Below are 20,426 nucleotides of genomic sequence, written 5' to 3'. Positions count from 1 at the left end.
TGGGACAAATTTAACGGTGGACACTAACATTAGCCACGAACATCTTGAGCATGAAAAATATTCAAAAGGATTTTTTTTTTTTTCTGTGCTTGAATTTCATCGTAACTAATTTTTCCTTTATTATATTGCGTTGTGAGCTATCAAAATATATAGCTATAAAATGCTAACGTAACTACCGTCGAAAATGCTAACACCAGTGTGGAAAACTTTGTGACAAATTAAATGGTAGGCATGAACAACATTAGCCCTTGCAATTTGTAAGGAGGCAAAACAGCTCAACATATCTTTGTTGGTAATACAAAATGCTGTAGTGTACCAAAGAACACTTAAAGAAAGTTATTTTTTGATGTCATATACGCTTATGCATGTACGCTTGTGAGCTAGCACAGGTACGGCGATTTTTACGGCGAGGTTTTCATTTCATTTCATAAATTCTAAACAAAATACAATTCTGTTGAGGGCAGATGCAATATTTTTGTTATCACAGTTCATTCATCAGATCCCAGACACAATAGCATTGGCAATTGTTCCAATGCTGCAAAGTGCTGTATCGGGGCAGGCATCAGAAGATTACGATACACGGGAAAACATGCTGGTATATCAAAGCAAGGCAAGAAGATGGGGAAAACACCAGCGGGGAAGGCAAGGGAAGTGAAAACAGATGCTGGCAGAACGAGCGAGAGGGTGACAGGTGCGGAGCGGCACAAGACATAAACCCAAAAATAGTGGAAAAAGCGGAAAAGATATACGATTTGAAGTGGAACATGACAGCGAGAAAAGACGGACTGACCCGGCAAAGCACACAAACAGTGGCGGCAGTAACACGAGCAGCGAGGAGGCCGACGGGGGGCCAGCGCTACGCCGGCACAGGGCCTCGTCCTAAGCGGCAGGCCAATCACAGAGCGGAAAACAAGACAATACATCATGCAGCAAAGCGCTACGAAGAAAATGAGATTTAGTGGGAAGCAATGCAGGTTAATAATAATAAAGTATGAAGTAGACATTCAATCGCACATTTTTAGCAGAGCTAATCCAATGCAGCGGCCGCAAAATACAAGCAAAAAATAAACACACTGCTTTGCAAATATGCCGGTATTAGTGGAAATGTCGAATACCTGAAAATTTCATACAACCTCATCAGTATTCGTGTTCACTGAGGAGCAAACGACATCAGCGACCAAAGTTTTGCGGCTATGCTTAGCTACGTCCAAGTGAACTAGACAAAATTACATCACAGCTAACTAAAAATGTAAAATGCTAATGCTTGTGTGACCAACTGAACCGTCAGCGCTAACAACAATATTTTGGAAAAAAAAAATTGAATAAAAAGAAATGCTAAATTAAAACCATTACGGCCCATTCCTGGGGACATACGAACCAGTTCAGCAAACTAGCAAACACTAGCTAGCAAGATGCTGAAGCTAGAAAGATTCAAGATTAAAAAAATGTTTGAAAACATTTTTCTAAAGACACAGATTTTTTTTTTCACTGTATAACTAACCACATCATTGGTCAATGCTTTGAGTCTATGTTCAGCTACATGTTAGCGGAAAAGTAACATTATAACTAACTGAAAATGCCAAAGTGTAAAATGATAACACTAGTGCGGTAAACACTATGTGATAATGTCACAACACTTGAAGTTTCGAGGCTACGCCGTTTACAACCATGAGAAATGCTAATGAACATACGAGCAAAACCTGTGTGAAAAATTCAACCATGTAACATTTTGAGGATAACTATTAAAGTAGCCAAAAGTACCAAAATAATCCTAACTTTGTCAGCAATATAGGATAAAATCAATCAAAGGTATTTTATTTGTGGTTAAAATAAGAAAGAAAAGGGTGATACTAAAGATAAGAAACCATGTTAGCTAATAAACAATGCTGGAAGGCGTTGCTGATGCAATTAAAGCATGAAACTCCAACAAGGCAAGCTGTTTGTTTGGAAACAAACATCCCAGCTAAGATAAGACTTACGCTTTCGTTATTATCGAAGCATACCGCGGGTCCTTTCCTGTAGCGAGGATTTTGAGCTATTGTGCAGGGATCAGGGCCGTTAGCTAAAAAAGCCAAGTCAGGAATATCAACCAAAGTCTGATTTACACTTCATTGGATTTCATTTTATAAAAGCAGGCGGAAGGATACATTGCTGTTCATCCTGTACGAGCGGCTTGGTGTCGCAGGACGAGCAGGTGAGTTTGGCGTCAGCAATGATGAAAACCAGGTTGGTGTTGGGAAGCTTCTCAGCATGGTACAGTCTGAAAGTGAACACCGCACGAGAAGAAACATGAGGAAATAATCGTGGTAGCAAAAATTCTGAATTGTAGGTAAATAAAGTTGCATACGACAAGAAAGTCAAGAGAAAAGCTGTAATTTCACGTGTTTCTTAAATGTGCAAATAAGTTGGTAATTCTACGAGAAATATTTGTAATTTAATGCAACTATTTTTTTCAATTTCACAAATAATTTGAAATTGTATGTTAGAACATTTGTGATTTAACTATGAATAATAATTAGGTAGTTTCATGTAAATAATTGTGCCATTTTATGAGAAATGGCTTGTAATTTTATGGAAAAAAAATTGTAACCTTAAGCAAGAAGTAACATTTTATGCTAATGTATTTATAATTTAGTTTTTCACTTTTCAAGAAATTCTTTGTAATTTTGTGCAGATAAATTTAACACTGCAAAAAGATTTTACGAAACATCTTGAGAATTAAAGTCGCGAGTAAAAAAAATAAATAATAAAAAGGATCCTACCAGAAAAAAGTCGTAACAGCATTTATTAAAAATGCTGTATTTAATGTATGTAAATAAAGTGTAATTTCATGCAAATGATGTCTTTTTACGATAAAAATTGTAACATTACTTTAAAGACACATATTTTTACTTTTAAATTTTTTTAGAGAAAGAATAGTTAACGGACAGCGGATGCAAATCTTAGTTTATAGCCAAAAAGAAAACAGGAAGTGACGTCTCATGATAATGGAACAAAAATCGGAATTAGTAACGAATCATACAGTAACGAGAAAAACGAGATTTTTTTTTTCTTCTTTCCATCCCAAAGGAACAAAAACTCAACCCCCCCCAAAATCCCCATGTCAGGGGTGCACAAATGATTTTCTCTGCTTTTTTTATGGCGCTCGTTAAGGAAGGAACGTGTGCTGCAAATGCGCATGAACGCCACGCCGCATGCAGGGCAAGCACTCCATTAGGCGGCACGAGGGGGCTTTAAAACGGCGCATACACACACTAAGGGGGGTGGGGGGAATGTGGATGTGCCAGGACGGTGGTCCGCACACAAGTGACTTGACTTCACCTTCATGGCATGTGATTTTTTACAAGCGCAGCGTCGTCGGGGACTTCGGGAATTTCTCTTACCTGGAGCAGTTTCCGCAGTCGACATTTCCTTTGAAGGAGAGGTCGCCCGTCTCAAAGTAGTACTGCGTTTGCTCCGTGATGCACACTTCTTTTTGCACATCGTCTGACATGTCCTCCTCCATGTCGGCTGTGGCCCAAGTGTTTTTGTTCATGTATTAGTTTTGAATGACACCGTTGGATAGGCATAACATCAATTTAAGGCAGACTGGGAAGACATTCACCTGCATGTAGGAAATTCGGGAATGTGATGCTGACCAGCAACTGTTGCAGGATCGACCTGATAGCAGATAAAGTTGTAGAATAAAAAAAATTGCCATATGCCGCAAGTTTGAATTTTGTGAAGTTTTTTGGGGGAAAAGAAAATACTGTATCTGGAAAAAAAAGGAATTTTAAACAAATAAAGTATGTCTACAAGAAATATTGAGCAAAACAAATATTTTTACGCAAAAAGCGTCAAATATGCAAATAAGCAAAAACAAGTCTTAACATTATTCCCCCCCAAAAAAAGGTTTATTAAAAAGGTTAAATCAAGTTGAAAAATAGCTACCAGAAATTACGTACTATTGCAAAAAACATTTTGCAAAACACGTTTTTACCTAAAAAGTCTGAATACTATAATGATAATGTCGTAGTATGTTGTAAATGTTATTGGTTACAAAAAAGTTAATTAGGTTGTTTTACGATAAGAAAAAATAGGTAACAGCAATTATATACTCTTACAAAAAAAATTATTGTTGTAATTTTGTGAAGAAAAAAAGTGTTATCTGACAATAAAGTACTAATATTAAGAAATTACGCAAATGCATCTTCTGATGACAATTCTAATGCTGCTGTATTTCGCTGGACAAAACATTGTAATATTCAGAGAAATTTTCTGCAATACTTTGCCAATAATGTAATTTTAAAGGCATACGATTAGAATTGTTTTCAGTTGTACAACACATGAAATGTAAACGTCACTGAAAGAAAACATACATGGCGTGCTTAGTGTAAAACAAGTTGTTAGCTCCATCGAGAACAGGAGGCCGCAGCCTGTTTTCTATTAGGATTCAAATATGCGTGCCCTTTAATATCTGTAGAATTTCCCCAAGAATGTATTATTAAAGATAAAGCCACGACGGGCTACATTAAAGGACTCACCAGGCTGCAGCAGTGGCCCACCAGCCTACGTTCAAAATATCAGCGATGGAGGGCTGGGAGGAAACAAACGCAGTGAAAGTTAATACATAAAAGAAACAGATAACAAAAACCAACAACATGAGGTTTGAATCAAAGGCCTGTTGACCATGTTGTTTGGATTACAGCTAGCATGCGAGGATCTCGTTGTGGCCAATCAGTCACGTAGCTTTCAGACATGTTGAGTCACACACCAAGTTAACGTGTTGACTTTGATCACACGGACGATTGAACGCTCCTACTCATTCGTGGGCAGTGTTGGGAATTTTGAAGGTACTTGACTATAATAGCATACTGCACTGACCACTTCATTATTTGTTTTTTGATGTCAGTGTAACTTTTACAGACAGGTACGTTATTTTTTTTGGTTTTTATATAAACGTGACACAAGAAGTATAATATTCATGCAAAAAATACTTACTAAACCTAGTGGAGGGTACACGCATGGGCATGTTCTTTCATGTTTTTAATCGCAATTAAACATTTTACGTTGAAAAATATGCACGTAATAGAAACGGCTATGAAAAGAGTTATAATCTCTTGACGAACACGTCATTTCAAATGAAAAAAAAAAGTTATATTTTTATGTTAAAAAAAGTTGTAATTTACATTGAGGCATGTGAAGCCCTTTGAGTCTTTTTGGCTACAAAAAAGGCAAAGTAGTATTTTTACTGTTAAATTTTTTTTTTTAATTTTAGTCCCTATGCAGTCATTACTAACAAAAGTCACTACTAATAAAAAAGTTACTTACAAAAAAGTAATTTTACCTAGTCGCCATCAAGTTATAAAAAAAATATATATATATATTTTTGCGTGAAAAAAAGTTATAAATGATATTATAATTTAAAGTTATAATTTCACAAAAAAAACATCATAATATTTTTACATTAAAGTTGTAATGTGATGTTAAAAAAAATCTAACTGTTACAAAAAAAACCCCAAAGTGATCGCTTCAATTTCACAAAAAAAAAGTAATATTTTTAATAATGAATCATGTCACGAAAAAGCATTGCTAAAAAGTTATTTTTTCCATAAAAAAGTTAAGGGAATAAAGTCCCAGTATTACAAGAAAAAAAATAAAAAAAATCATAATGGTGTTCCAAGAACAAATCCGAGCATAATGAAAAAAAACATCAGTAGAATTTACTAGGAACCGGAGATATTTGCATGACATTCAGCGATTGATATTTTTGCTGTGATGTCACAACCAGCCCAACCCTCCCCAATTTGTGTTTTCTTCTACATGAGCACATTTCCGAGTGGGAATTGGGAGAATTCCCAAGTTCAGCGTTTTGAAAAAAATGACAGGGTGATGAAAAACAGCGCTTGCCGCTTGGCGTGTCGGCCGAGCATGCGAGACCACCTAATCCTGTTAGCGTTACGACAACTCCCACTCGGACGTTTTCGCTGGACCTCTGCTTCCCTTCTCATCTGCGCTGTGACGATTTATGGCTCCCAAGTGTTTTCGTCTGTGTGTTTCTGTGTGTGTGAGTGTGAGCGAGCAGGTACGTCTGCTTTATCTGTTGCTATGACTATGTAGCATGTTGAGAAATCAGTGCATGTATGAAAATGTGTTAACGTACACGTGTGCGTGTGTGCCTACAGACAGGCTCTGGCTTATGTGACTCACTACATAAACAGATCGCAGGCCTGCCGCTGCCTTGGTCTCCTTGACGGGATAGCACAGCGACTGGTAGTCGTAGGATTTCTTGGAGGTGAACAGCGACGAGTTGACCAGGTTGACCATCAGGATGGGGTCCACCATTCCGAAAAAGCGACCGATCTGAACCAGCAGGGGCAGAGACAGGGGGGTTGTCACACTGATACATTTAATCACTACATTCCACAATTTGTACTTTGGCGCGCCTTTTTCTGTTCGAGACTTTCCTCATGCTTCCGAATGGCTCTCGCCTTGGCTTGACAGCTGAAGCTTAACAAAATACAACACAAGTAGATAAAAGCTTAACGTTATTTTTTTAGAGCGGTTTAAAAAAAAAAAAAAACATGGCTGCCTAAGTGCTGTACATAAAGTAAAAATCAGACATAAAAAGTTAAAACCATAAATTAACATACTGAGTCAAAGCCAAAACATTTTAAAAAAAAGAAAAATTAAGACAAGCATTAAAAATATAATTGGAGGGGCCTTGTCTAACATCTACCAGGAGGTCACTCCAAAGGCGGCTATGGAAAAACCCGTTTCGGTTAAAACGGTTATGCTAGGTGCTATAGCGCCACCTGAAAAGCAAAAGCATGACAGACTTTGGTGTAATCCCGTTAACGTGACCCCTAAATGTCTTTGCCTAAAACGGTCTCAGGTCGACCCCGCACGTGTGCGACACTTTCAATGAATGAACAGTTGCCGCCCTGTTGGCCCACAGACTCCCCGAGGACTACCCGGGTTAAAAAAAAAAATGGAGCGGGTCACGCATAAAGAGGCGGAGAAAAGTACACTAGACGTCCACGCTCGATATATGACGGAGGGGCACACACGAGGCCTCAACTTTTAGTGCTGCTGCCAAACTTCAGAGGACGCCTGATTTATCCAGCGCACGCCCGGCGCTGATTAGCCAGCACATGAAAAAACATTTAGGCAAACCGCAGCGGGGGGCCCGGCTCACCTTTTAGCTTTTTAAGAAAACCCCATTGGAGCCGAGTGTGCTTTTGCACGTCAACAAATTAGGAAAGTTGTGCTTGGGTGCTTTCATTTGTTTATATGCAGATTTTTCTTTTTCAAGCTTCATTAGCATTTTGATGGCTTGGATGGCAGGTGGACTTTTTATCGATCTTTTTATTCATCAATCAAACATACACAGCACTGGCAATTGAATAGATGTCTTGCTAAAAGCTGTAATTTATGATCAACTAGGTCTGATTTGGAGTCATTTAACTAGGAAGTGTGTCCCAATACTTTTGTCCATTCATCTGATGGAATTGCTGTTTTTCCTTCAAAATACAGTAGACATATAAAATTGTGAACAAATAGTTCATCTAGATCAGTGGTTGTCAAAGTGTTTAATAACAGTATCCTTTTGGGAAATTTCATGTGAAAGCATTTGTGCTATTTTACGCTGACTGAATTTGCCAACTGAAATTGTTGTTGATGAGATATTTTACATTGTGTAAATTGATTTTATCGTCTTCATTTTAACTGCAGCTTCTATGAATCGTGAGTTTCAAATAAACAAGTCAATTTCCCTGTTATGTTGCTTACGTTACAATTGCGTATGTCAATTTGAGCGTTTCGAATCGTCTAGCAATGTTGTGTTTGACATAGTTTTGTGCTTTCACATGAAGTAAAAAAAAAAAAAATCCGATATGCTGGAGCAATAGCAGACCTGGCTGACGTATTCGTCCCGGTTGGACATGACCAGGAAACCACCGTCGTCCAGAATGACACAGTCCACGTACTGGAATCACACAGAGATGCTTGAACACAAAACCTAAAGCCATGGTGATCAAAAAATAAATAAATCAATAACTGGAATAAAATCTCACCATGTGGTTCCGTTGGCAGCTGCAAATTTCATCCGTGCACTGTGACAAAAAATGACTTTAGACTCCCATTTTTGTGTCTCTTTGTGGTGCAGATGTAACTCACGTTGGTCCTCAGCGTGATGTTAATGAAGCTCGCCATCCAGGCGCTCACGTCCAACTTGACGCCGACCACTGGGGATTAAAAAAAAAAAAAAAAACACCCAGACACCCTCCATCAAGTCGGACCCTGCCGTCAACTTTACTCTCTGAACCGAGCAGAGCGGGAACGCGGAAAACTTGGCCGAGGTTCACAGAGGGAGCGGACAGGTTGATGTGTGCTTTGTGTGCGTGTGTCACAGGAAGTAGACAAAGTGTGTCGTCAAGCAGCAGGCCACAAGCCGGCTTTAAAATAAGCGTCTCAAGTGTGAGTGTGTTCACGCATAACCTGACAAATTGCGATTGCACTTTCGTTTCAGCACGCTCTTACCCGCCGGCTTGAGGAGCTTGTTGTCGACCTTGAAGTTGACGGCCCTGCTCACGAGGATCGAGTCGTCGCTCGCTACCAGAGGGGACAAAAAGTGAATGGTGTCGCTCAAATGCAGAGGGCAACCCTTGCGCGGTGCATTCAGAGGCACTGTATCTGAAACGGAGTCACCGTGTACTCACTGTTGTATTTGAGGTACGGCGTCGGTGTAAAGATGTACAGGTCGTTGTCCAAACTTCGCTTGTAGAAGCTCGACTCGTAGGTCTCCGCCTCCTCCCTCCAGTTCAGGCCCGCGCTGTAGTGTGCGTAAATCGATAAATCGAATCTCAATGACGTAATTCATTTAGATCTGCAAAGCGTGGTTGTCTGGTAGAAGTTAAAAGTTAAATTGGTGTGCTGATCAGGTCTCCAATCAGTTCCCAGCATGTCTTCTATCAACGGCTTTCTCTTTGGGCGTATCTCAGGGATCTGTTTTAAAGCCGCTGTGGTTTTCATTGCGCACCGTTGCTGATGCAAATACGGGATAAAAGTAAGCATTTATGCAGACCGGATTCTCTCAATTTGTTTTGGATTCAAAGGGTCGCCCTTGGGGACGCGCATTGGAAGAAACAAGGTCAAAAATTGCATGCAAGTGGAAAATGGACAGCAGGGATCTACATCCTATCTGATCACGGAAAAGTCCGGAGATAAGCGATGTAAGGGCCAGCACACTGGGGATTCAATGATTCCAAGACTCGCATGATGGACAATTGATGGTTAAATGTTGGAAAATGTCATTATCTGCCACCTACATCTAAGGACATATGTTATGTAGTATGGCCGGGTGTCCTTCTGTCAATATTTTCCCAAGTTTTGAACTTGGAATCAAGCTTCGACTACCTTTTCGGGTAGACTCGGGTAATCCCTCCATCGGTGGCAACAAATCTGGCAGTGACTCCGGGCCTACAAAACACAAATTCCGCAGTGATGAAATGACAGTATAATTTTTTTTTTTTTTTCTTCCTGCACTCACTGCAACTTATTCTCCTTCCAGATCTTGATGAGATCTGAAGTGATGCCAGCATCCAGGAGTAATCGGTTCACCAGCTCCACGTTACCTAAAGAGCAAAAACAGCATCAGCAACATCTGCCCGAGCCATTTGCGCCTGTCTGCTGACAGATCAAAAATTTGTCAAACGTAATGTATTTGATTGTCCATCTTTGTGGGGCTGGTGGGGGGAAATGTTGTAGTTTTGGTTTTGGGAACCTAATGGCCTGGAACGTAACAGCTATCTGCAGGAATGTGTTAAATAAATGCACGGCGTATATCGATAGCCAACATGGAATGAAATATGATGTGTGGAAAAAAAATTGATGGAAAAGCAATAAAATAAAGCCAGAAAGAAAAATAAACGCGAGTATATGAGATATGAGAAGGGACAGGGAAAAAGCTGGGAATCATTTTTCTATTTACACAGTGACTTTCATTTAAAGCACCTCTGATTAGCAGATGACTTAATCGATGAAACATTGATAGGGTTTACATTTTCTCAATATAAAAAGCTCCGGGTTGTTAAACGTCAACAAATAAAGGAGCCGCGGAGTAATAATTTCAAGTAACGTCTCGTGAAAGGGGATAGCGGCGAAACATTTTGTCACAATGGCTGCCAAGCTGCGGGCGGCCGCTCGGCGTAACAAATTATTTGCCGGGACCTCCGACAAGACCACATGACAAACATAACAGGCGATAAAGGCTCTGCGTTTTTTTTTTTTCTGTTTTCTAATCCGCTTTGAAGCCTCCGCTCTAGTCCATAAACATGGAGTCTCGCCGATACACCCCCGCCACCTCATGCGAGCCTTATAACGCAGCACACACATCAGAGAACAGCTGCTCGAACACTTTATTCCGAGGCCCTCCGCCACCCCTTCGCCCGCGGTGGTTTTCATTACGGGGCTTTTATTGAAGGCAGCCCAGGAATTCCTAATGTACTCTAAACTTTTTCGCCACTGCGGTGGCTTAACCAGGCAAAGCGGGCCCCCCCCCCCCACCACCACGCTCCCCGCGTACCCCCCTGTTAAACTCGCAGCTAATAACGGTGAAAGTAATCACTTAATGGAGTGAGAGGTTTTATTGGCGGCGCGTTTGGAGGGCCGAGCTGCGACGATGCCGACAAACAAGGTGGCACGGACGCGAGCGGTCATTAATGCGTTGGTCAGATGTCCCGCTGGCCCCTGATTTGGGTTTTACGGCCCCCGGCTCGTGCTCTCGGCCTGACGCGTCCTGCTCTTTGTCACAAAACACACAGTAATTGGACCGCGTCCAACGGCCGTATAGGTGTAGTGTGTGTGTGTGTGTGCGTGCGTCTCACATCTAAGCCGACGTGCTTCACACATGTGCGTTCCGGCGTGTGATGGTCAGACTTTTGGAGTTAGCATCAAATGGGCAACATGAGGGAGGTGGTAGTGGTTCTACTTTACAAAAGCTTTGCCTGGTCATGGACAGCCGACCGTACAGCCAGACCACTGGAATATAAGGGGGGAGGGCACGAAGGGATGGGACCCCGACCTGGATATGTTTGTAAGTAAAACTGCACTACAAGTTCAGCTACATTTGGGATTTGTCAACAGAGTGGATAAAGTCATAAGTCATATTGTAATTGGAATAAATGTCATCATTAATAGAGTAAAGCATATAACACAAATGGACTAAACGTCATTGGGTTATAATTTGAGTATGTGTCAGATAATTAGAGTAAATCCTATTGCACCATTAGTGGATTAAACGGTATCGTAATCGGAGTAAATCGTAATCATAATTAGACCAAATGACGTTGTATTGTATTGTAAATGGAGGAAATCATATCATATCGCAATTGGAGTAAATATTGTAATCAAAACACGTGAATTTTATCTCAATTAAAGTCAATCTGATTGTATTGTCACAGCGCTGGAGTAAATTGAATTGTATCGTAGAATTTGAGCGTGTTTAATTTGATAAATCATGGATTTGTCGATTCTATATAAGATGAGTGGTTAATAATTCATGTGGCTCTTTTTTTTGTAGCTTAAAGGTAGACTGAGTGTTTGCTTTGTCCACACCGTATGTCAGGTATGGCAGTAATAATGAGCAATCTTTTCTCAAAAGAACAGTTTCCCACAAGCGGTTATGACTAAAGGGGACCAGGTCTGTGCGTCCCAATACTGTATACTTTTGCAACAGTCCATGGTGGGAACAGAGCGGAATCAGCAGATTTTGCGCTTATTTTTCTCTGGCCACCTGGGACACGACGTTATTGATGGCGCACGTCAACGCGCGGCCAAGTGTCCACACTCACACATCGGGTTGTTTGGCGTCTTGGTGTCGATGTAGTTGTTGAACTCCATGAGGAACTCGGTGTTGCTTTTGTCCTTGTCGGGCGGCTTCAGGTCCTTGCAGTACACCCTGCGTAACACCAGCAAGGGTAATTAACGGGACGGAAACCCGAGACGGCGGAGAAATAAATGTCACGTCAATTAAAAAATGAAACGCGCTCCATCTTACCTTGGCGCAATGAACGTGTAGCCGTATTCGTCAAACTTGTCCGCCAGAAGGCTCTCAGAAACTGGTGAAAGGGGTGAAATATTACAAAGGAGGCAGAATTTTGGCACACGTGGCGTTGTCTTTTTGCAGACCCAGCAGAAATATGTTAACATGCCAATCAAAAGGCAACTAATGAGGTAAAAACTGCAAACTGAAGAATGATATTTCTGGAGAAATGACATGCGAATGCTGAAGGGCTGATGCGTATTAATGAAATTGTTGAAATGCAGAATAAGAGACTTTAATCTGTCAAAAATGTTGAAGGGGGAGGCCAATATTTAAAACGCCTCTTAATGGGGTAATTTTACAGTGAGAATTGGGGAATGTTATTCATAGCTCCGTGACAGTTTGAAATGGATATTTGGAAGGGGGAGGTAAAAATGTGAAATCTCATAATATGGGAATTTGAGGAATGTCATAGATGTCGATAAGTAATAGCCTCTATGTCCAGAATTGTGTGAATCTTTTGGAGTTTGAATCAGTTGGGAAATGCGGAACGGCAAGCGTGGCTCTTCATCTTTCGAACAACGACGAATGGACATAAGTCGACTTCTTCAAACTGGGCCCCACAAAAAGCGATAAATAAATGAAAATAGGGTACTTGCCATCTTTCCCTGCAGTGGAAGGAGAGGAGAGGTGAGGAGAACCGATAGGGAAGAGAAAAGGAAATGGGTGAAACCACAGCGGGGGTCAAAGGTCACACAATATTTTATTCACAGAGCCAGTCCTGAATAGAAATATTGCAAAGGCGTAAATACAACGAGGGTCTGGAGTTCTTTAAGCATTTCGTGGCGAGCGGACGTATTAGCATACAACATGCAACGCACTACGCGGAATCAACCGCACGGCAAGTTCTCATGACGACACCGGCCAATCTTTGGCCCTTGCTGGTCACTGGCGGGTAATTGCAGCCATGTGCTTTTTTTCTTTCATAGCCGCCCCGCTCGCTCGTCCGTCGCCACGACGGATTAACGACGAGTGACGACTGAATACATTTGTCTGAAGGCGGGGGGGATCGTCACGCCCACCGCGGACGTAGATAGAGGTATGAGTTCAATTATGTTGTGGGCGAGGCCACTTATTTGCCCTTGAACGTTCTTTTGTAGCATTCTTTCGCTACACGCAACACAAATCAGAGCAGCTAAGTATTAGGGAATGGCTTTTAATCAATTAGCGGTTGGGCTGCGAGGCCCCTAAATTGCCCTTGAACATTCATTGTTTAGCATTTTGGGAGCTTTGTGGGATCACTTTTGGGAAGGCCTATTGATGTTCGTGCATTGTTTCATCGCTACAGAAACAAATCCCGACATAAAGTTTTGGGACAACACTTTTTAGCAATTTAGTGGTTGGTCGAGGCTCTGGAATTGCCCTTAAGCCTTTTTAAAGAATTTTTGACACTTTCGTTCCTGTTTATGTTTCAGACTTAATTCATGGCACCGCATTCATGAGCCAATCAATTTAAATTAGCAGCCTGGCATAAAAACTGCTAAACTGTTATTTTCTGATTGGTAATCCAGTTTTGAGGATTTTACTCAGGTTATATATAATATTTTTGTACCATCTTCTTGAACCAAGTCTGCAAATGCACAGTAAAAGATGGACTAGTCCATTGCATGAGAAGCGAGGGAGAGAAGCACTCAAAATGATCGTGATGAATTAAACAATTGTTTTAAGCACATTAAGATTTAAACAATCATTGCTTTAGGTCTAAAGAAACACTGTTAATTCATTTTTAAGAAACGTTTCGCACTTGACTGTGTGTTTATCGTCAAGTCTGCGTTTGTGAGGCAGTAAAACTATCTGCCTCACCTTCGATTTTTACCGGTAGTTTTACATGGCTGGCAAATCTAACATTAATATTAAATATATTAGTCAGAGTATGGACAATTTGTGTACTTATTATTTACCCTTGGAACATTTTCACGCATTTCTGTCCCTAAAAGACATATCGCAAACATCCTGTTGTCTAGTATCTAGCTCCAAAACCACATCTGAGGGCCAGCGAAACAGGTGGGTGGGGGCATTTTAAAGACACGCACGCACGCACGCACGCACTCTGTGTGGGCAGCGCTCGCATGCGAAGCCGAGCAGATGACGGCTTCCCTACGAACTGTCATTAATAATCACCGGAAAAAGCCATTGAATTCAAAAAAGAAACGGGATGGAGGTCAGGAGGAGAATACTTGCCCAGAAATGCTGCCAGGCATCCCGACACACCACAGGGTCAGTAGATGAGAAGCGGGTCGGGAAAGAGGAGGATAGGAGAGTGGGGAGGGCATAACAACAGGGTTACGCAATATTTTATTCAAAGTGAATAAGAATATTGGAGACACAAGTGGAAAAAAAAAAAAAAAAAAACACTGAAAAGCAAGTAAATAACATCCAGATGCACCAAACAGGTCCACAGTAGGAGTCCATCTTTACACTAATGTACTCCAGTGGACTAACTAATAAACCGTTTGTTCTTTTCTAGATCCAAAATGAACCTATGACATTTTCCCCAACGTTTACAACAATCAAACATTAATAGAAGTTTTTATTGATAAAATGTGGGAATGAATGGACATGTTATAAAATAACAAAAAACATCTTTGTCATGTTTTAATAAGAAAAATAGCACTCTAATATTGTACATTATAAAAACACGGTAATGAACTAATTAAAATGTAAATTAATTCTTTTATGTGCGTCTTATTATAAAACAGACATACATGCGGACAGACGGTCAAAACTCCTCAGTAAGCTGCAGCTAAAGTCGTTCTTCGCAGAGGATAAAGAATGTATGTCTTAGAGTGTTATGTTTGTTACTTATGTTTCATGTTTTAATTTGTCAGTTAACTTCAACTGGTTGTGGCAAGAAACTTTTGTGGAAGAAGTGCTCACTATCTGCCAAACTGCTGCTTGTTGTGAAGTGAGTTGAGTTGTGTGGCGTACAGACCGAAAAGCCGTAGAATTGACAAGGCCCTCTCTTCTCCCTCCAATGCATTCCTGCGCTGACGCCGAAGGAGCCAATAAGCAGATTTAGACGAAGCAAATAGGTGATGAAAGGGGAGGAGATGGAATGCTGCCGCGGTGAGAGGGATTATCAATGTCGAGCGCGGCTTAAATGCCTGTTGACAGTTGATTTTGGCAACAATCTGACGAGAATTCTAGGAAAATCCATTGCGATAAAAAGCAAGACTCTGTTCCAAAATAATAAAAAAGTAAGGTGTGGAAGTACAACACTCAAGCCCTTCTGTTTTGGCTGCTTGGTGTGCTAAGTAGGCGGAAACTGGGGTTGAATGAAAATATTTATATTATTTCTTCCTCCCATGTATTTTTGAACAAATACGGGCAATAAATGAATGTGTATTACAATAAAGATGATCAGAGTTATCATACGTAAACGTTAGCGTTTTATAGGTTCAAAAACATGAATTATGCAAACAAACTAGGACAGTGTTTTTTTTGTGCAACACTACACTAGCGAGTGATTTTCACTGCGCATATGAAAGGAGACACGCTTGTCTGCAACTTTGAACCCACACCACAAGTTAGCGTGCGCTGCCAACAGCCAAACAAGAGACGACATATATACAGTGTGTGTAAGTGATGGATAGCGACCATCGCGACTCCGCCGCCTTACATGGCGAGCGGTAACGTCAGTGGTTTTTCCGTCGTTAACGCGCCGCCCGCCGCCGCGTGCGTAATCTTGTCAGGCCTTAAGTGTTTAAATGAGTGGAAAGTAGGAGACTTACATTTTGCTTGGGTGATGGTGTCGCCGATGGTGGCCCGGATGTAATATGAGCTGTAATCGGGCAGCACCAACGCCAGACTGACACACGCAACAAAACCTCAAGTTAAAAAGACTTCATTTAACTTCTACTTGTATATATTCTTCCCGAAATTGAAAACAGGGACTATTTCATGCATTTTCTGTATAAAGTACAAGGTGGACATTTGTTCTGCTGTGTTGTTACCTGTAGTCTGTGCCCTTCACTGGCGCAAAGGTGTACGTCCTCCGGCCTATATCAATGTAGCGCTATGAGGGCAACACAAGTTAAAAGATTTCACATAGCGTTGTTATGCAATTTATCATCGAGAAAAAAATTACCTCATCTTCTGATTTGACCAGAGCAGATATGGGGTAAGTCCCTGTGAGACCATCAATCATCTTCTGTCTGATCTGGAAATGTAAATATGCTCGGGAAAATGTGCATTTAAAACCTCTAAGAATGACTGATGCACATGTGATGTGATACCTCCACTTTGATATCATTTTCAAGCTCGGCATCCAAAAAGTCCAACGTTACAGGCTCTTGGAACTCGGCCGTCTGTGCGGAAAAGTCAGAAAATTAACTGAGGTGTTTGTTTCAACTAAACTGTGTCTAAAAATATCAGCCGGGCGGGAGAAAAATGACGTTACGGCCACAGGAGAGGACGTACCGGCGGCCGGAGGTTGGGGTGGAGCAGCACGTATCCATTGGGGTCGATGGCAAAGTAGTAGCCGTTTGGTCCGAACTACACGGGAAGAATTGATTCATTTTTGACATTTATTTACAGTTACGGGACACTTCATTAGGGACACCTCGGATCCAATAGTGGGAAACAACCACAGAGGAATGATGTAAACCGCAAAAAAAATATAGTAGAGTGATACTTTTCAAAGAGGATACTGTCTAAAATCAATATAGGGACCAAGCCCAAAATGGCTTATAATTGCCTATAGGTGGCACAAGATAGTGGCAAAACACTACTTTGGTCTAAATGAAATTCCTCAACTCACTTCAACATGATTACTTCACACCAAGACTGCAGAAAGCACTACTTTAATCTCAATAAAACTCTGCAACAAACTTCAAGATAATGTCATCAATTAACAACCAATCAACACACTTGTTGCTACAATGCTACAAAATGGCAGCAAATCACTGCTTTTGTCTACAAAAAAAAAACCTTCATAAACTCACTTCAATATAACTGCTTGGTACCAAGATACCACAGCAGGGCAACAAAGCACAATTTTAATGTATATAAAGCTCCTGGAATGACCTGAACATAGTTCTTTGGTACCATGATATCCGCAAAGCACTACTTTTGTCAAAATGGATCCCTTCAATTCACTTCAAGACAGTTTCCTGGCACCAAGAAGCCACAAGATGGCACAAAAGTACTGTGTATGATTAAATGAAGCCGCAGGAATGATTTCAACATTTTTCCTTGGCACCAAGATGCCAAAGATGGCAGTAAAGCACTACTTTTGTGTAAATCAAGACCCTTTAATCTTCTAGAAAGTTTCTTGGCACACGATAATCCGAAAGTAATACTTTTTTTGCATTGGCCTGGGAAAAACAAAATCAGAATATGCAGGAATTTACTCTACTAAAGTGTCAATCAAAACCGAGCATTGTTATGGTGATTTGAGGAATGTCAGGCAGCCAACACTGGCCTGTGACAGTTTGAGTCACAGTGGAGGCACTGCAGGCATATTTGAATTAGAAAAGACAATTTTATTTCTTCATCATTTTAATCGTAACCCGTCGGATCTCGTAAGGTGTACCTAATGTTTTGACCGTCTTACAGTAAAACGCGGCGTGAGCCTCTTGATGTCTTCCAGGGAGACGTCAATGGCCATGACGCCCAAGATGAGCTGGTTCTGCGATTTCTGTTCAAGAATTGAAAACACAAAATAAACAAGTCAGACCCACATTGCATTACAGGAAGGGCTAATTACGACGCTCCTCCGAGTTCTCCTTTCGAGGAAATGAGCTGCAATTGAAATCTGGAAAGTTTCATTCCCAAAAGCCTAACATGCCGCCATGAGTCAGCGCCGAGGTATTTCCAGCCAAGCGGCGGCGGAAAGCAACCCGGCGCGTAAACTCATCTTGACCCACTTTAGTCGCGCCGTCATTTGTCTTTCGCCGAGCCGCGGGTTTGATCCCCTCGTCTTGTGCTGCTGACCTTGATAGCGGCAGAACGCGCGGGGGAGAGGTGAAGAAACGTCAAGGACAAGTTAAAAACATCCCCCAGAGTCCGAGTATCGCATGTACTGGATGTAATGAAAATGACACTCATCCACTAAAAGATTGTTGACAGATGCTGTATGCTGGATTCTCAACATTTATACAAAAATTGCTTTTTTGTAAACACACCATTGCATAAAAGTTAAGTCATGTCATGTCTCAGCATTTAATGTTCCTGTTCTAAATCCGGCGAGTTTGACTCCTCATCTGTCATCCTTTATAGAATATTTTTTTTACGATGCCAAAATAGTGTCAGTAGGAATGTTTGTCTCTTAGCATTAGTAGCATAATTATTTTGTACAAAATTATAATGTACTCTAATCAGAATTTGTATAAATGCTGAACTCTCAGCATTCATGGATAACATTTTTTTTTTTAATCTGACATAAAAAAGACAAGTGTGAATGAGTCTCTTCTGGTTATAGAATATTTTAATTGTCACCTAAAATAGAATTGGTGTGAATTAGCATGCATAAACAATAATTTAGTGTGAACTAAAACAGAATTAGTGTGAATGCCTGTCTCTCAGCATTGACAGAACCCTAATTGTAAAAAAAAACTTGACTTAATATTATTAGGCTCAATGCTTGTCTCGGCATTCAAAAAATGTTTTGTTTTTAATCCGACTTAATAGCATTAGCGTGAAATCTTTTCTCTCAGAATTTACAGGATACCAATCTACAAAATAAATGCCTTGATGGCATTAATGTGAATGCTTGTCTCTCAGCATTGATAGAATTTATACCTTCTAATTGTGACCTAAAATCGAATTCTAGAAAATGCTTGTCTTTCAGGATTTGAATAAGAATACAGAAAGTGGCTCGACAATAGTGTTTACTGCACGCACTGACAACAAAACCTGATGTACAACACTAGTTAGTGTGATGTCTTGCTCTATTAATAAAAAAAATATGCAGCATATTTTTCAAATCCAACATTCAATTAGTGTGTATTTAACTCTCAGCGTTTATAGACTCAAAACAAACAAACAAAAACAATGCATGAGATTTTTGAATCCCTGCATTCATACAATTTGTTTTAAAGCCAATAGAAGTAAGCATACAATGAATGTAAATGCTCGTCTCTCAGCATCGCTACAAAATGAAAACCTCTTACCTTGGATCCTGTGTTGGTCTTGTTGAAGACAGGTAGGGTTCCAGTGATGACGAGACCCAGTTCCTGTTGAACACGTACAAGTTACACAACACAAATACGCACAAAAAAAACAAGCGGTTCTCAGCATGTTGAGTGTTAAAGCGTAAAAAAAAGGGGAGCTGCTTGTCCCAGTAACGAAGCCCAGAGACATTTTGTGTCAGCATCTTATCAGTCCAAAGGGATGAGGCGTCCATCTTGGCTCGGCACATTCTTATCTGCGCTGTCGCTTTAACCGTGCAAAACGCCGCCGGCTTGCAAATGTTTTAAATGCAGCAAAATAAAAAGTTCATCCATCAATCGGGTTGTGAGGCCGATTAGCGGTGGGTTGAGAGCGAGTTGAGCCAGATAACAAGCAGCAAATATTTGCACTTTTAGAAATGGCAATTTTGTTTTTCCCTCCAAAAATGGTGCCGCCCTGTGTAATCCCCGCATCTGTCTTCTGTCTTTTCACGGCACTGCTTGTTTATGGCCAATTTCATGCATTTAGGGTCAATTCAGGATACAAATGTGGGGGGGGGGGAATAAAACTCGTAATGAGTTGCGCAAATGTGGTGTTTTTTTTCTTCTATTCTTCTAACACACTTATACAAATGTGAAATTTAAATCAGAAACAATTAATTAAAGTAATCGCTTGAATATATTTTGAAATATTATAAATGATCAAATGAAATACAATGAAATAAAAATACAGCAAAAATAAACAAGTGAATGAAATGGCATCCATTTAAATAAGATAATAAAATTAAATTAATTACCATTAAATAAAAGCACAGTAGTAAAAAAATATAAAAGGAAATAAAAATTTTCCACCCCCACAAAAAAAAAAAAATATGAGCACTATATTAAATATTATCATTCTTTACTTTGATTTATTAATGTGAATGCTTATCTCTCAGTCACTTATTATATTATTGAGTATCATAGTTTAAGACGGCAGATGTTACCAGTGCGTCCTGGTACACGTTGGTCCACTGGACCTGCTTGGCCTTGCGGTCTGCTTTGACCATGGGCCTGCCCAAAACATCCAGATACTCCTGCAAAATACATATTTAAGATGATTTTTTTTTCTTTATACAAAGTGCACTGCACCCTAGCGGCCACAAAGGGGCCCCATTTACAAGATGGTGTCTTTCTTTACCTGAGTGTTTAACCTGATGGCCCCAATGGACGGAATCTCATAGTAGTAACCTGAG

At 40.4% G+C, this 20,426-nt stretch overlaps 1 protein-coding gene across 2 annotated transcripts in view; it reads right to left on the bottom strand.

The window, feature by feature from the left end:
- The window catches only part of LOC147126643 (voltage-dependent calcium channel subunit alpha-2/delta-1-like), a 50,770-nt gene that overhangs the window by 2,206 nt on the left and 28,138 nt on the right, over nucleotides 1-20,426 (bottom strand). The window contains exons 19-43 of one of the 2 annotated variants that reach the window (XM_086022061.1): nucleotides 20,372-20,421; nucleotides 20,178-20,267; nucleotides 19,195-19,257; nucleotides 17,637-17,720; nucleotides 16,502-16,576; nucleotides 16,318-16,389; nucleotides 16,170-16,241; nucleotides 16,036-16,097; nucleotides 15,814-15,890; nucleotides 12,038-12,098; nucleotides 11,832-11,938; nucleotides 9,530-9,614; nucleotides 9,397-9,459; nucleotides 8,700-8,812; nucleotides 8,521-8,592; nucleotides 8,158-8,225; nucleotides 8,055-8,093; nucleotides 7,895-7,966; nucleotides 6,190-6,342; nucleotides 4,524-4,576; nucleotides 3,605-3,660; nucleotides 3,384-3,510; nucleotides 2,148-2,260; nucleotides 1,980-2,062; nucleotides 791-879 (exon numbers count right to left, since the gene is read on the bottom strand). In XM_086022061.1, the coding sequence (XP_085878187.1) occupies nucleotides 791-879; nucleotides 1,980-2,062; nucleotides 2,148-2,260; nucleotides 3,384-3,510; nucleotides 3,605-3,660; nucleotides 4,524-4,576; nucleotides 6,190-6,342; nucleotides 7,895-7,966; nucleotides 8,055-8,093; nucleotides 8,158-8,225; nucleotides 8,521-8,592; nucleotides 8,700-8,812; nucleotides 9,397-9,459; nucleotides 9,530-9,614; nucleotides 11,832-11,938; nucleotides 12,038-12,098; nucleotides 15,814-15,890; nucleotides 16,036-16,097; nucleotides 16,170-16,241; nucleotides 16,318-16,389; nucleotides 16,502-16,576; nucleotides 17,637-17,720; nucleotides 19,195-19,257; nucleotides 20,178-20,267; nucleotides 20,372-20,421 (1,999 nt within the window). The remainder of the gene's footprint in view (nucleotides 1-790; nucleotides 880-1,979; nucleotides 2,063-2,147; nucleotides 2,261-3,383; nucleotides 3,511-3,604; nucleotides 3,661-4,523; nucleotides 4,577-6,189; nucleotides 6,343-7,894; nucleotides 7,967-8,054; nucleotides 8,094-8,157; nucleotides 8,226-8,520; nucleotides 8,593-8,699; nucleotides 8,813-9,396; nucleotides 9,460-9,529; nucleotides 9,615-11,831; nucleotides 11,939-12,037; nucleotides 12,099-15,813; nucleotides 15,891-16,035; nucleotides 16,098-16,169; nucleotides 16,242-16,317; nucleotides 16,390-16,501; nucleotides 16,577-17,636; nucleotides 17,721-19,194; nucleotides 19,258-20,177; nucleotides 20,268-20,371; nucleotides 20,422-20,426) is intronic. The other variant, XM_086022062.1, reaches the window with a different exon arrangement.

The sequence above is a fragment of the Filicampus tigris genome, chromosome 22 (assembly GCF_054856515.1).
Source record: "Filicampus tigris isolate MCC_2025a chromosome 22, RoL_Ftig_1.0, whole genome shotgun sequence".
NCBI classification, from domain to species: Eukaryota; Metazoa; Chordata; class Actinopteri; order Syngnathiformes; family Syngnathidae; genus Filicampus; species Filicampus tigris.
This window is presented reverse-complemented; position numbering and strand designations above follow the sequence as displayed.